The following is a 16751-nucleotide window of genomic DNA, read 5'->3' as shown; positions in this document are numbered from 1 at the left end:
CCTACTCCTTTGAGCCACAGGCGCCGCCCACCTTATTTTAAATTGTGTCCTCTTCTCCCCTCCTTCCCCAACTCCTGTCCTCCTCCTGCTTCCTTCACTGCTCTTCTTACCACAAGTTTATGTCTCCTCCAGGGGCCTCCATGTGGGCTCCATGAGGGCAGTTTTGTGCTATTGACTGCTATATCCTCAGAGCCCAGCTTATTGTGTGCACTCGACAAATGCTTTCTGTTTAAACGGCAGGCTTTCAAAGATGGAAAGGCTGTTGGCTGATGTGGGTGTGGATGGCTGCTCTAGAGAGGAGAGGAAGTGTGGGGGGAGATTACAGGAGAAGGCAGGGAGGATAAGAGCAGCCATGGTAAGGTCCTGGGAGACGCAGAGCCTGGCTGTATTACAGAGCAGGGACAGACAGGGAGCCAGGTCCTTCCCTGGCCACATGAAGGGCAGGTCCGGACTGACTTGACAGATGTCGGTGGAAGAGGGTCTCCCACCCAAATCCCACAGATGCTATCTTTGCTCTGGAGGAGTCTCTTTTCCCTGGCCATGCCTGTAGTTAACCCATCACAGAGTCACTCCAAGTGTCATCCTCATAACTAACATTTACTAGCATTTACTACATGCCAGGCAATGTTCTAAGCTCTGGTGAGCTCTGGTGAGCTTAGAACACTGTAGCATGTGTAAGTCCTTCTGAGCCTCAGGAGAACACTTTTAAAGTATGTGCTAAAGTAGGTGATGACATGAGCCCCCTTTTATGAAGGGGAAATGGAGGCATGGAGAGGTTAGTAGTTGGCCCACATCGGTGACAACATGCAGGTTTAATCTGAGACACTGTGACTCCTGGGCTGGCATGCCGCCCTGCTCAGTGCTCCTCACTTGTTTGTGTGGGATTTTTGACTTAGCCTGTTGGGCTGTGAAGCCCTATGGTTAGCCTCAACCTCAGGGATCCATTCTCACAATGTCAGACGTGCAGCCAGCCACCCTATATACAGTGCCAAGGGACCGTAGCTGCTACTGGAAGAGAAGGCCACAGAGCTCCCTAGCCCCTCTGTTCCCTGAGCTGCAGTCCACGTGTGTCTGTGGTTGGGGCTCAGCTGCTGAGAGGTCCTGCTCCCCTCAAGCCTCCCCTCCCCCAGCCGGAGGTGCTGTCCTCTGCTCAATGTCCCCGTCATAAATTAATTCACACCATAGTATTACTTTCCCTGTCAGGTTACTGCCTTCCAGGGAGGCAAATGGCTTACTTCTGAGTTGTTGTTTCTTTGTTTTGTTTTTTATTTCTCCTGAGGAGCCTGACAGGACTGTAATTAGGCCTTCCTGAGCCTGTGGTGAGACTGCATTCTCAGGGCTCGGCCCCTTCCCTCAGCCCCAGGGAGCAGAGCAAGCACCCGGCCATTTTTCAGGCCAGGGCAGATTCATGTTCCTGGAATTGGGCCCCAGCTGTGAGGCCCAAGCATTCCCGATTTGTAAGAGGGTGTCATATCCATTCACAAGGCTGCAAGGGTGTGGGGAAAGTTATTTGCAGTTTGGTGCAGACTTCCCATTTGTCTCCAAACTGTTTTGTAGAACAAAAGACAGTCCCATGGGAGCTGTCTTACTGAGGGTGTCCTGGGGCTGCATGGGAAGAAGTGGGTCCTCTGGTCCTTCTTCCCATTTCTCCCTGTCCTCTACCCCCACCCCCCCACCTCTACCTCAGGCCCGCCCCCAGACCCTTGGGATACTTTCACTTCATTCTCAGGCTGGCCTGGCCCCTGTCTTCCTTGCAGCTGTTCATTACAGCTGGCAGCAACCGGCCCAAGTGGCCAGCACACATCGGTCATGGTGGGCTGCTGAGATTTGGGTCAATTTCCTGGGAAGAAGACACGGTCCTTTTGTTAGAGCTTCCCAGAGGGGTTTGTGAGTGGCCAGAGAGGAATGGGGCTCCCCGGCCATATATAACATAACCAGCAAACCCAGCTTTGCCGAGTGGGATGTCCCCAGCCCAGCGGTTCAGCTAGAGGATTGCAGCTGTAATTATCTCACATGTTGTCAGTGCTCAAAAACGAAATACAAGGAACCCCAAACCTCAATTCACAGCCCCACTTTGCAATCTATGAACTTGAGAGTTATAAGTAAAGCTGACCAGGCCTCGGGGACGATAGTCACCAGGCAGGTCTCATCAGAGTAGATGAGGTGGGGCACCCGGGATAGAAGCTAGCGTTAACCATTAGGGCTTTTTGGTTTTGCTATTATTTATTCACTTAAAAGCTCTTACTTATTGAAGTTATATGAGCACCTGGCCAAAATGCAAAAATAGGCAAAAGAAAATTTACTCCAAAATCCCGATCTTTCTATCCTAACAGGAATTATTAGCATTTGGGTATATATTTCTGGCATTTTAGTGTCTCGGGGGCGGTCCTTAAGTTTTCATTATTGTAATAAACTTTTAAATTGCAAGAATAGGATGGTGAAGTTTTTAGCTATTGACATTTTATACATTTGCATGCTCTCTCTCCACACATACAGACAGAGATACATATCTCTGTTTTTTTTAAAGACAGAGTCTCACTCTGTCACCCTGGGTAGAGCACCGAAGCTCACAGCTCACAACAACCTCAAACTCCTGGGCTTAAGTGATCCTCTTCCTCAGCCTCCCAAGTAGCTGGAACTACAGGATCTCTGTGTTTGCGTTTTCCTCTTTGGCCTTTACTTGATAGCTAGCCTCAAGGAACGAAAGTCTAGGGACCGGGATATCTGGTTCTTATCTCACTCTGCTCTTTTAGGCTTTGCCTTAGGTACCTTTACCTCTCCAGTCTCTTATCTCAAAAACACAAATAGTTAATTACTGCCGCATTATCAGTCATCTGACCAGATCAAGTGAGACAATGAGTGTAAAATTGCTTTGTAAACAAAGGCCTTAGCCCCAAATAACTTACCCTGAAGACTGACTTGTGACCCAGAACTGCAAACAAGGGCAGTTTGGGTTGACAGAGATGCTTTCTTTCTTTTTTTGAGACAGAATCTCATTTTGTTGCCCTCCGTAGAGTGCTGTAGTGTCCTAGCTCACAGTAATCTCAAACTCCTAGTCTCAAGAGACTCTCTTGGCTCAGGCTTCAGAGTAGCTGGGACTACAGGTGCTTGCCACAATGCCTGGCTATTTTTAGAGATGAGGTCTTGCTCTTGCTCAGGCTAGTCTTGAACTTCTGAGCTCAGGCAATCCACCTGTCTTGGCCTCCTTGAGTGCAAGGATTATGGGCGTGAGCCACCGCACCCAGCCTAATAAAGATGGTTTCTCAGAGTCCTCTGAGGCACTTCCCACACTGGACAGCCAGTGCTCAATCCTGGGGTTCCTTAACCCCTGGGGGCCAATATGAGGGCATCTGCTGGAGAAAATGCCCCAGGATGATGTGGGTGGTCTGAGCAGTGAGTGGTGACCCACCTAGACACTAGGTACCCTCTCTGTGGTCAGTAGGAAGTACCATGTGAGGACTGAGTGCCAATAAGGGCATCGCTTTTGGTTCACCTATACATGTGTGGGAGGCAGTTAACATGGTGTGTGAGAGGTCATTGGCACATTAATAATAATAATTATTGGCTCAGTGCCTGTGGCTCAAGTAGCTAAGGTGCCAGCCACATATACCTGAGCTGGCAGGTTGGAATCAAGCCTGGGGCCACCAAACAACAATGACCAATGCAACCAAAAAATAGCTGGGCATTGTGGCAGGTGCCTTTAGTCCCAGCTACTTGGGAGGTGGAGGCAGGAGAATCGCTTGAGCCCTGGAGTTGGAGGTTGCTGTTAGCTGTGATGCCATGGCATTCTACCCAGGGGGATAGCTTGAGGCTCTGTCTCAAAAATAATAATAATTATTATTATTATGGCATTGTCTATACATGCCGTTATAAATGGCTTGCATACCCATTGTCTAAGCTGCTTCCTGGGCGTAGAGTCAATATTGGCAGTCAGAGGAGCTCTCTGTTCCCCCCAGGGGAATAGTATACACACTTCATCTTGGATTCTGACTTAACAGAGTGTTTGTGGGTCCAAAAAAATGTTGGCAGTAGATTGTGAACACCTTTTCCCCAAACACCTTCATATCTATTATTACACTTTTATCCACTGACGTGGCAAGGCAAGTGTTGCAGACCCAATTTTTAAGCTGAGAAAACAAAGGCTACAGGAAGTTAGTGGCAGAGGCAGACTCAGAACTCATTTCTCTGACTCCTCGCTCCATGCTTGTTTGGGAAATGATAGTATGAATGGCAGCTTGCCAGGCAGAAGAGTCACCCAGCCACCAAGCACGTCCTCCTGGGGGCTCATCCTCCTGTGTCACCACTGTCTTTATGCACACCCAGCTGAGGTAAGGCTCAGACGAGGCCCAGCCAGCCCAACCCTCACCTCCTAATGTGTGTTCCCTGGCTCCTAGGTGCTGCTGGATGAGGAGAGAGCGGCCATGGCGAAATCCCGCCGGCTGGAGCGTAGCACCAGCAGCTTCAGTTACTCCTCTTACCACAACCTGGAGGAGGTAGGTCTACCTGGTCAAGCACTGGGCTCTCTTGCACCTTTGGGCCCCTCAGGGTCTCCAGACTCACACAGAGACTAAAGAAGGACTCTGGGGCCTATGGGAGACTGTGACTGACTTTTGAGAAGTTCAGAACAGATATTAGGTGAGGAAGACAGACAGCCTCAGAGAGGTCCAGATGCCAGGATTCAGAGAAAGGGGTCTACAGTTCAATTGCACAACCTTACGCAGGTACAGAGCAGAGTGATGGGTCTACTAGGCAGAGCGTAAGGCAGGATGTATCGTGGGCAGAACAGAGTAGGTAGACGCTGCCTTTGCATCTAGCACTTTGGCTATGGATTCAGGGATCTGTACCCTTCCATAACCACTCCTGGTGTTCAGTGGTCCCAGCTATGCCTACTAGGGTACCTAAGGGGCAGGAAGCCAGGCTCATTGGAGAGCCATGTTTGTAGAATAAAACAGAGTTGCCTTCTCTTAGAGAAAATTCACAGTCACGTTTACAGCCAGCTAGGGCAGGTGTGACTAATTGTGACTTGCTTATAAAGTAGGATATGCAAGGAGGGCACAGGGATGCCTGCTCCAGAAGGCAACTCAAGACAAAGTCTCATTTTGTGTGTAAAGGACATGACATTATTGACATCGTCCACTCTATTATCATGATCACTTTTTCCATGTCAGAAAGCTCATAGTAGAGGATCCATTTTTTTCATATAATTGTTAATTCGGTTATGTATATTGAAAGACTAGAGAATGAATTAATGTAGTCTGTCATTATTTACTGATGCCAAAGATAAATAAGATCAGAACCCTTCCTTCAAGAGACTTAATTCTAAAAGGAGTGAGAAGATAAAAAACAATATTACCAGGTCTGTCAGATTGTCAAATGGATTGAATGGGCCTGAGAATGGGGGGCAAGAGAGAGACTCTCCAACCAAAGAGAGTGGTACAGACTGAACCTGGGTATTTCAGCAGGTTCAGCACCTGCTGCTTTCTCAGGCAAAGGCATAGCTCTGCACGGAGCCTAGGAATCCATCCAGACCACGATTCACTGTCCTTAGTCCTGACAACATGTTCAATTTTTGCAATTTTTTTTTTTTTTTGAGACAGAGTCTTACTTTGTCACCCCTGGAAGAGTGGGCATTGTAGCTCACAGCAATTGGGCTCAAGCAATTCTCTTGCCTTAGCCTCCCACATAGCTGGGACTATGGGCACCTGCCATGATGCCTGGCTATTTTTAGAGATGGAGTCTCACTGTACCTCAGGCTGGTCTCAAACTCGTGAGCTCAGGTGATCGGCCCACCTTGGCCTCCTAGAGTGCTATTGTTTATTACAGGCATAAACCACTGTGCCCAGCCCAATTTTTAAAATTCTTGATCTAGGTTCTTTTAGACCTGAGAGGAATGAGAGAAAGCATTTAGGAGGGTGGGGAGGGAAAGGAGAATATTTGGAGAGGTCCTGGGGTTTATCCTCTGCCTACTTAACTCCCAGTCTGATAAACTTCATTCTTTTCAGATATATAGCTGGATTGACAGCTTTGTAACTGAGAATTCAGACATTGTCTCAAAAATTCAGATTGGCAACAGCTTTGAAAATCGGTCCATTCTTGTCCTGAAGGTAAAAGTTTTCAGTGTCCACCACCAGACTTGCCAGTGAGGGCCTCTGGCATAAGACTGAGCTCATGTGGGCTAGTGGCTGGGTAAGAGTTCTGGGGAGAGAGAAGACACACATTCTTCTGTCCTCAGATGACCCATGAGTATTGAGATTGTGACATCCAGGGACCCATCCTAGTAGGTAAAGACAGATGATAATGTGCCATGACCTGGCACATTTTTGGTCAGGAAGGGGGTGGGAGGGTTGCTAAGGAGATGGAGCTGCTGATTGACAGTTGTCACCTGGACTTGGGGCCTGAGTGTGGATGAATTGGCATTCTTCTGTTACCTCAGTTGCTTCATTTGCTAAATGGGAAGAGAGATACACAGAGGGCCCATTTGCCAATTACTGATGTCATCTGGCTCTGGTAGATGACAGATGCCCAAGTTTCTGAGGGATCTTTGCAGCCCTTCATAGGGCCACTTGGCAACCACAGTCCCTTTGGTCATGAAGAAAGCAGGGGAGGTGAAGGCAGAACCTGTCAGAAAACAATTCTTAGTATAGGTCCTGTTGGAAGGCTGCATTAATTTGGCTACAATGCTGCTTTCAATTAGATATACTTAAAAATCTACATTATTTTGTAAAAATCTAACTACTATATACTCAATAATTTCCAAAAAATAAAACTATTTGTTAATCTTAAAGTGAACTAACACTTAAATGACTTCATCAAGTCTACTTTTTGTTGGAAAGCATTTGAATATTTGCTTGCAGCATGGAGGTCTACAGTTTCAGTTAATTCTCTACATGGGTATCAGTATTTGTGACCTTAAGGGCACCTTGATTTGGTTAGGTAGGAGAATGTAGAATCACAGCCAATAGGTAATTGAAAAACAAGAAAACATCTTGGGGGCATGTTTCTGAAGGCATGAATATTGTACTGCACTTTTTCATATTTTAATTAGATCTTTCTTAGCATCAAACAATGGCTTTAAAATGTCTTCTACTGAGAGCTCAATAAATTCTATCTATAGTTCTTTAGGGGCCTTGGAGATATCAACTAGGTGAGGCTGAAATGCTGATTTGAGTGTGATGTCATCATGATTCTCAGAGTATTCTCTTTCATTGTATTCTCCAATTAATAGGTCTGATAAGCTTTGCTAACTGGGGAAAATTTTCATCCAAAATTTCCTTTTGAAGAAGTGTTTTGGGAAAAGATAGCTGTTTGTAAAATGCATGGATTTTTTTTTTTTTTTGCCATGTATCATATATAAACATAGCTTTACCTTGCAAAGAAATATTCAAATCATCTTGAATTGACATATCACACAGAAATGCTGAATTCTTATAGAAATCTTTTTTTTTTTTTTTTTTTGAGACAGTCTCAAGCTGTCATCCTGGCTAGAGTGCCATGGTATCATAGCTCATAGCAACCTCCAATTCTTGGGTTCAAAAGATCCTCTTACCTCAGTTTCTCTATTATTAGTAGAGATGGAGTCTTGCTCTAGCTCAGGCTAGGAATATTCTTTCAGTAATGCACATTGCTGATTCTGTTCTTTGTAAAATTTCTGTTTTAACAGAGGTAAAATTTTGGCTAACACATGTGCCTGCAATAGCCAACATGCTATAGCATGATATAGCAAACCCACACAGAATACCTAATTCTTCAACTTCAGCATATTAAAGAACTGACTAAGTCATGCTGCATTTGTACAAATACGCTATCATTAAACAATACTTACAACTTGTTGCAAAGTGTCACTTAAAGTAGGAGCTTTAGCACAGAGATTTTGCCATGCAAGATCTGATGAAAAGAAATGAGGGCATCTGGATCTGTTCATAGTTTCTTTTTTATCTGTGCAATAAACTCTTCATGTTGTCCCTGGCCTGAAAGGCATACTGTATATATATTAACTCAATTTACCAAATTCATTCCAACTTCACAACATTTGTTTTGCAAGTTGAAGATACCTATTCTCTGTGTTCTGTTCATAAGCGTGCCCAAAGCGACTCTTTGTAGCAAAGAAAATCTTCTGTTATGAACGTGAAGTATAAAACCATATAGTGTCAGTAGCATCAGTTAATTCATCCAAAGTGACTGAATAATGTACATTTTCATTCTGAAGTATTACATAAAGGTGTCTGTAATACATGAAGTATTACATGAAGGCCAATTCATGGCTCAGGTATGGCTCTCCTCGGAAGAGGCAGTTGTTTATTCTTTGTAACGGTATCAGGGTCTGATCATCCTACAGCTTCAACAGTGCCTTTTTTTTCACAATTTCTGGATCACAGAATGGCTTCTCCTTTTTCCTCTGTCTAAGCTACTTTGTAAGCTGCTTCAGTAGCATTATGTCCAGGTTCTTGAAAGAACTGTCTTTGCTTTTGCTTTTCATCTTTTAATTTCTGCAATAGAACATTTTGTACCTCTCCCTCTCCCTTAAAGTATTTGTGGGCTTTAGGAGTATTTGATGAGCATTGAATTTCTTTAATGTTGATATTGCAATATCACAAAGCAAGCAAATCATCTTATCCTGAGCAGAAACAAGATAATATTGCAATTCCCAATCCTCATTAAAAAACCTATTTTCTTCCTTCAGTGTTTTCTTGGTCTTCTTGGACGTGATGGGCTGTTAAGCACACAGAACTAAGAAATACTGTTGAGCTGCACAACTATTCGCAAATTCCACTTCAAACAGAAACACAGCACACTGTTGTCAAAAGCTGATAACAGACTGGCATACTTGACCCCCATAAACTCTCACTAGCCAGCCTGGTGCGGCAGTGGCGCCAGTCAGGCGGGGGAAGTTAGAACTAAATCATGAGCATAGCAGCCATCAATTTAGCCCTTATGGCTTACTGATGTTCTAATTATGCTGGTCAATCTGGGAGGATTATTTTGTTGTAATTTATTTTATTCTCTGGTACTTTAAATACACTCATTTTTAGAAAGAAATAAAAATATAAAAGTTGAACAAAAATGTGTTAATAAAAATAAAAGGATTTGTTCTGCAAAATTTGGATGATTCAGTCAAAAGTCTGGTCTTAAGGACCCAGAAGGCCACAGGTTCCTCACGCCTAGTCTAAAGCCTTGCTACTCAAAGTGCGGTTCTTGTTCAGTAGCATCAAAATCTCCTTGATGATGTTGCTGGAAATAGTGAACCTCACACCCCTTCCCACAGCTACGGAATCAAAATCTCTGGGGGATTCATGTGCCCATTAAATTTTGAGAAACACTAGTCTCTTATAAGATACTTTCAATCCTGGGAAATTTGGTGCTTCTGGCTGGATCGCTTTGCTCTCCAAGGGGATTGTGTATTGCCAAGCTGTTCCACCCACTTCATGCACTGTTGGGTCCACACAGGTACCCTCACATAGACCCTCTCTTGGGCTAAGCACATCTGGCATGTAGAGAGTTGCCCAGGCAGAAAGAATACATCTGAGGCCTCCCTCCAGGCCCAATAGCCCAAGGACAGTGGCTGTCTCAGGTCGAACTTCTGTTTGGGGCCTGGTTATTTTTCCCAGTTTAGCACTGGAGGTTCTCGGCGCCCAGCCATCTGGATTGACACTGGAATTCATTCCCGGGAGTGGATCACCCATGCTACTGGCATCTGGACGGCCAAGAAGGTCAGCATAGACCCATGGTTGAGGGCGCTGTGATGGGGCTGGAACTTGGGGAGGGGCTGGTGACTATTTAAGGGCACCTCCAGTAGCCACATTTTACTCTCTTCCCTCCTGCCCTTTGGAACAGCCACTATGTGCTCTGGCCTTTTGCAGCACAGGACCCACTTTTATCCTCTGCCTTCCAGTTGTTTAAAATCCAAGCTTTTGGTTCTTTGTGAAGGATGTCCTTGATGGTCTCATGCCACCCCTTCCTACAGCCACCCTCTGTGCAAATGTCCTGTACCACCTCCCAGGAGAGGCCTCCCACCCTTCACCTTTTCTTGCAGATTGTCAGTGAATATGGTAAAAACCACGTCATGACAGACATACTGAAAGCCATGGACATCTTCATAGAACTTGTCACCAACCCTGATGGGTTTGCTTTTACCCACAGCATGGTGAGGGCACCTGGGGAGCATAGGGGAAGGGAGTCTATTCTAGAGGCATGGAGGAAAGGTCACTGCACTTCCGGGAGCCAGCCCCTGCAGGGCTCCTTGCAGAGAGCCTTACTGAGGGCAGGAGGGTGCTCGGGCACTGCACCTGCGGTTTCTTGCCCTCTGACCGCCTTCCTGCTGCCCACGGAAGGGCGCTATTGACAGCCTGTGTCAGGCCTGTCCCTAGATCCTGACTTCAACTATGAAGTCCTTGATCTGCAGCCTTGGTCCAGCCCTATGCCAGCCCCATCCTCCCCTTTGCTCCTCCCTGGCCCCTCAGCATCTACCCCCCCAATGTCAGAGGCTCCCACCCTGGGAGTTGGCCCAGTGAATGAGGTCACCTGACTTGGGCTTTGTCAGAACCGCTTGTGGCGGAAGAACAAGTCCACTAGACCTGGAATCTTCTGCATTGGCGTGGATCTCAACAGGAACTGGAAGTCAGGTTTTGGAGGTATGGAGATCTGCGGGGCCTGGAGGCAGGGCTGGAGAGGGAGTTGTTGGTCTTTGGGAGGTTCTCCCACCCGGTCAGATTATAACCCCGGCTCATAACTTGGGTGGCACAGGACAGAGTGCTGAGCTAATGTGTGTGAGTCATGGCCAGGGACAGGTACGCACACATGTAGGAGCCGCTGTGGGATTAGCGGAGAGGTTGCACCCATGTGTACACAGATGCTAAGCCTTCACGAGAAATAGTTAAAGGAGCCCCCAGATCCTGATATGGGAATTAGCCATGACAGCCAAATCCGAAACCTGGCAGAGAAAGGCTTAAGGAGGTACAAAGTAGTCTTGTTGGCTTTCAAAATCCAGAGTTTATGGTATCCCTAAAATATTCCTAGCTCTTCCCTGAAGGGAGTGCGGCACAAGGAAATGCCTGTGGACTCATTCCCTGAGAAAGGGACCTGACACTCACACTTTGGGGAGGCCAGAGCAATAGTTCAAATATATGGTAAGATGCGCCAATTTTGTTTTTGTTTTTGTTTTTAAATCATCTATGCTGATTTGGGTCTAGTTTTTACTTTTGTCTGGCTACTTTGTAACTCTTAGCCAGCTGGCTTGGTGCACACCTGCAGGGCTGTATGAGAGGGGTGGGCAGCTTTCTCCTAAGTTCCTTGATGTTCTTCCCTGATTTTTTTCCCTTACCATGCCTGGGGCACAGAGACTAGACAGGGTACTGAGGCCTCCTGAAAGCTCAGAAACAGGTACACGGACCCTGGGAATGCAGCAGTCTGATGGGTAGGATGCTGAGTCTAACCAGGACAGTCTTCAGAATAGACATAGCCCTTGGCCCCAGACACAGCATCCATGCTCTAAGGCAGATCAGGATTTGGTTCCACAGGGGACAGTGCCATTGGCATTGCCCAGCAGACCCACAGGCTGGCATTCAAAGTAGTGAGATAGAACATTCTGGTTCTGGATGCCTATTGCTTCGAAAATCTGGCTTCCTGGGCTCTGCTCTCATTGAAAAGTAAGGATGCACTGGGAGCGAGGCCTCCAGCCCACAGTGTTGGGATTGCCTGAGAGGTGGGCTCTGGACAGCACCGTTTGTACAAGAGCACAAGACCATGCAAATTAGGCATTTCTACCTCTCGGTGACCACATGCTTGCCTGGGTGGGCATCATAGGGGCCCGTCAGAACCGACTGGAGCGAGTGTCCATGGACTCCAAGATAGATTGGCTAGCAGCAAGATAAATTACCTCGTAAAGAAAATAACTTCTGTGGGTTTCACCACAGGAAAAAAAAATCTGTACATACACAATGTACAAAACAATTATGGGAAAAAAGCCCACAGGGGGCAAAGAGCTCTCATAATCCCACTACTCAACGATCACCGTTTTTAATAATTTACCATGTCCTTCCACAGATTTCCCCTTGCTACAAATTACATTTTTAGAGAAGGAAAAATAAATAGCTAATGAATCCATTAGCAGGTACTTGTGAAGCAGGCAGGCTCAGAGGACCTTGACTGTGAACGTCAGAGACGCAGGCAGCTAATTCCCATTTGGCCAGGGGAAGATTAGTTTATTCTGCTTAGCTCAAACCAGAACTAATGGCCTGAAGTGTTTCTCCATATTTGGGCAAAGCCACCTGGTCGTTGGCAGGGGAACTGCTTTCTGTGCGTGGGCTGCAAAAGCAGACAAAGCTTTCAGCCTCCCGCTCTGCGCATCTGTTGCTATTTGTCATTCATCAAGTGGAGCAGGTGCAAAGGCTCCCGGCAGACACAACAAACGGGGCCACTGTTAGCAGGCCCACTTCAGCATGGGGGGCTGCCTTTTACCCCCTTGCTGTCTGCAGGCACATCCCCTTCAGAGCAGGGCCCCAGTCCAGGTGAGGACCAGCAAACCAAGAGGAGATGGGCTCCCTGGTGACAGTATGCCTCTGGGCCTGTCTGTGGCCAGAAATAGTGTGTCTGAGCTGGTGACTCAGGCAGAGAGGTTTTGTTTATGGTTATATTATTCCTTAATTTAATTGCTGTGCAATGAGTAATCTGTAGACCATCCCCTCCTACTCCACACTCTTAGGTAGAACTTATGTGCTACATTCCTAGAGCATCATTTGAACTGGTCCTTGGGACAGCACCCTACCCCAATGGTAGTCAGGAGGGGCGCTGCAGGATCCTCAAGAGGCTTCAGAAGTTGGGGTGATCACTGGCCTCTGGATCAGGCTTGCGTAGAGCCATTCCAGGGAGGGGGGAGAGGAGAAACTGGGATGGCTTCTTCCAAATGTGTCCCTCACCTGTAAGTTGTTACCAGCCCAATCTGGCTGGTAACACAACATGGCCCTTAGAGAAAAGAGGAAAGCAGAAGAGGAGTGGAAGAGGAAGAAAGGAAGGAGAGGTGGCTCACAGATGTAGTCCCAGCTATATGGGAGGCTGAGACAGAAGGATCCCTTGAGGCCAAGAATTTGAGGTTACAGTGAGCTCTGATTAGACCACTGTGTTACTGCTCACATTTTCATTGGCCAGAAGTAGTCACATGACCTCAACCAACCCACAAAGCCGACTGGGAAATGTGGGGGCCCATGAGGGTATTTTCTGAGAGAGTGCTAAGTGTCTCTGCCACACTTGGGGAGTCCAACCCGGTGGGTGACTTTGTTTTACCCCCAGGAAATGGCTCTAACAACAACCCCTGCTCAGAGACTTATCATGGGCCATCCCCTCAGTCGGAGCCAGAAGTGTCTGCCATTGTGAACTTCATCACAGCCCATGGGAACTTCAAGGCCCTCATCTCCATCCACAGCTACTCTCAGATGCTCATGTACCCTTATGGCCAATCACTGAAGCCTGTTTCAAACCAGAGGGAGTTGGTGAGACTGGCCACTTAGGGCTTGGGCAGAAGAAGACCCTTCCCTGGGAAAATCTATATCTAATACACTCCCAGAGGGTCCAGGCTTTCACTTGGGAAACAGGGATCTGGACCAACAGACTCCATGGTTGGGGGAGGGGAAGTATATTGTTCTCACATGTGATCAAGTTCAAAGCCAGAGGAGCTGTGCTCCCTGCTCAAGAGGACCGTCTGCATACTTAACTCCCAGGACTCCCAAGTCTATGCCTCTCGGCAGCTGGTGAGGGTGCAGGAGTGTGTGGAGCCCTCTGTGCCCCGGCCTCACCCTGTGCATGTAATCTTGCAGTACAATCTTGCCAAGGATGCAGTGAAGGCCCTATACGAGGTCCACGGGATCCAGTACATTTTTGGCAGCATCAGCACCACCCTCTGTGAGTGAACCTCCCCTGGCACTACCTTAGATGCCATCTCCACACGGGGTCGGGCAGGGGCAGGCCTGGCTAGCCACGACCAGTGCCATGGATAGAGCTGAGCTAGGCCAACGCTGTTTCCCATATCTGGCTAGAAGGGCACACTGTGGTGCCCAGGCAGCTGTTTCCTTACAGCATTCATGCACAACTCCTGGTGCCTGGCTTGCTGCAAGGCTCCCTGAGGGGGAAGAGCCTAAGTCTGGGCCAGCAGGAACTTTCTTTTTCAGGGAGAAAGGGCTGGAAGGGTGGGCGTGGGCCTGGTAGAGGGCTAGGCAGGAAGCTTGGTCTGGATGGGCAGGGGCCCTCTCTCCACACAAACTTATGGCCACATCTTCCTTTGGGGGACACTTTTGGGTCCTTTCATTTTTAGACGTGGCCAGTGGGATCACTGTTGACTGGGCCTATGACAGTGGTATCAAGTATGCATTCAGCTTTGAACTCCGGGACACGGGGCGCTATGGCTTCCTGTTGCCGGCCACACAGATCATCCCTACAGCCCAGGAGACGTGGATGGCAATTCTGACCATCATGAAACACACCCTGAATCACCCCTACTAGCATCATGACTGAGGGTAGAGCAGAAGGCTTCATCATCCTCCCCAAGGCCTGGGCTCCTCCTAAAACCCAAGTTATACACCCACCTCCCCACACCCTTGTCCAGAACTCCTAGAAAAATAAACACGAGTTTATTTAGTATTGGCTACCACCCCCTCTGAGCTCAGCATTGAGGAGGGGACAGAGGGCTGCCCCTCATCTCCCAGGGCCGGTTAAAATGCCAGCGTAAGCCTTTCCACTCCCCAGGCTGCCTTCAGGAAAATGAGGGGCAGTGGGCTGTGCCATTTTCTCAGAGGGACCCAGAACAGAGAACTTACCCCAGCAGCTACTAAGATATACATTGTCCCTGCGTATCTACATTTTAAGATGACCCTGGAGGGGTTGATGTTTGCTCCAAGGAGAGGATGCAAGGAGAGAGGTAGGTCCTGTCTGGCAGCCTCTGCCTCTGCTTCATTTCCCATGCTGAGGAGGCGGCAGGGGTGTAGTGCAGGGGTCTCCACTCAGAGGATCTCACTCACCCCATCCCCGCACATGAACAAGTCACTGGCTTGTGACCTGCTCCTCTGAGGTGCCTTCAAACTCTCCCTGGGTTTTGGGAGCGCAGGGTCAGAGCCTGCACAGCAAAGTTCCAACATGTCCAGGAGAAAGAATCCCTCCTTCACCTCTTCGTCACCAAAATCATCATGGTGGTGATTCACAGAGCAGTGGCTCCAGGCCCCGCATGTGCTAAGGAAGCACTTTGTCTAAGAGAGCTTTTTTTTTTTTTTTTAATGGAAAAGTAAATTTATTTCAGGTTAATGTGAGGGTACAAACAACAAGGTCAAAATATTTAATTTTGTTAGGTAGAGTCCCTCTTGTGGTTGTGTCCCACACACAAAAGGTGTGCCAAACACCCCCACACTATGGCCATTCAGTGAGCTACCCCACCCCACCCCATGACCCCTCCCCCCAACTTGAATTGAAGTGAGTTTTTCTCCTATGTGGGCATGCACTAGATTGTTTACTGGCTTCATATTAGTATTAAGTACATTGGATGATTGCTTGTCCAAGAGAGTTAAAGGGTACTTTGTTAATATACTAATGAGAAACTTCCCCCAGAGGTGGGGGGGGGACTGAGAGGGGACTGGGACTGCTCCTTGCCCTCAGGGAGGCAGATACCCCCTAGAAACAAGGAATCAACTAATGAATGAATGCATTTATAGAGGTCTGATGCAGAAAAATAGTCTTGAGAGCAAGACTTTTGTCTGTTAAGAGCCAGGTGTGTGTGTGTGAAAGAAAAGGATGTGAATGCCTGTGTGCTGGCCCCTGGAGGGAGGACAGAGACAGGAGGATAGCAGAGTGGAGTGAGAACAGGCAGGCCCTGCTTTCCACACAACCTGCAAAAGGTGACAGCCGTTCACCCATTTGGTGGAAAGAGGGGATCAGAGGTGATCAAAACCTTAGGTAAGGCCAAGCTGGCTGGCTCACTCCTGTAACCCTAGCACTCTGGGAGGACAGGCAGGAATATCACCTGAGGACAGGAGTTTGAAATCAGCCTGAGCAAGAGTGAGACTCTGGGCTCAGTGTCCATAGCACAGTTATTATGGCGCCAGCCACATATACCAAGGCTGGCAGGTTCCAACCCAGCTGGGGCCAGCTAAACAACGACAACTACGACAACAACAAAAAAATAGCTGGGCACTGTGGTGGGCTTCTGTAGTCCCAGCTGCTTAGGAAGCTGAGGCAAGAGAATTGCTTAAGCCCAAGAGTTGGAGGTTGCTGTGAGCTATGGCGCTATAACACTCTACTGAGGGTGAGATAATGAGACTCTGTCTCAAAAAAAAAAATAGTAAGACTCCGTCTCTACAAAAAACAGAAAAATTAGCTGGGTGTGGTGGCAGGCCCCTATAGTCCCAGCTACTCGGGAGGCTGAGGCAGGAGGATCTCTTGAGCCCAGGAGTTTGAGATTACAGTGAGCAATAATGATGCCTCTGCACTCTGTCTCAAAAAAACAGAAACGAAAATAAAACAAATCTTCACATAAGGTCCCTAAACTAAGGTGACCAGATGTCCCACTTTTGGTGGGACAGTCCTGATTTTTAACAATTTGTCCTATGTCCCATGGCATTTTAAAAAAGTCCCAATTTTTGGAAAGAATGCATGACAAGGCTCGGCACCTGTGACTCAAGTGGCTAAGGCACCAGCCACATACACCCAAGGTGGGGGGTTCGAATCCAGCCCAGGCCCACCAAACAACAATGACGGCTGCAACCAAAAAATAGCTGGAC

At 47.6% G+C, this 16751-nt stretch overlaps 1 protein-coding gene across 3 annotated transcripts in view; it reads left to right on the top strand.

The window, feature by feature from the left end:
- The window catches only part of CPA5 (carboxypeptidase A5), a 68746-nt gene extending 54129 nt beyond the window's left edge, over positions 1–14617 (top strand). Inside the window, exons 4-11 of one of the 3 annotated variants that reach the window (XM_012813723.2) lie at positions 4395–4493; positions 6003–6104; positions 9606–9707; positions 10031–10141; positions 10538–10628; positions 13282–13481; positions 13806–13890; positions 14300–14617. In XM_012813723.2, coding sequence (XP_012669177.1) covers positions 4395–4493; positions 6003–6104; positions 9606–9707; positions 10031–10141; positions 10538–10628; positions 13282–13481; positions 13806–13890; positions 14300–14487 — 978 coding nt within the window. In that variant the 3' untranslated portion in view covers positions 14488–14617. The remainder of the gene's footprint in view (positions 1–4394; positions 4494–6002; positions 6105–9605; positions 9708–10030; positions 10142–10537; positions 10629–13281; positions 13482–13805; positions 13891–14299) is intronic. The other 2 variants (XM_012813724.1, XM_023508935.1) reach the window with 2 other exon arrangements.
- Positions 14618–16751: the final 2134 nt, after the last annotated feature.

The sequence above is a fragment of the Otolemur garnettii genome, unplaced genomic scaffold (assembly GCF_000181295.1).
Source record: "Otolemur garnettii isolate 467f Iridium unplaced genomic scaffold, OtoGar3 scaffold00293, whole genome shotgun sequence".
Lineage (NCBI taxonomy): Eukaryota > Metazoa > Chordata > Mammalia > Primates > Galagidae > Otolemur > Otolemur garnettii.
This window is presented reverse-complemented; position numbering and strand designations above follow the sequence as displayed.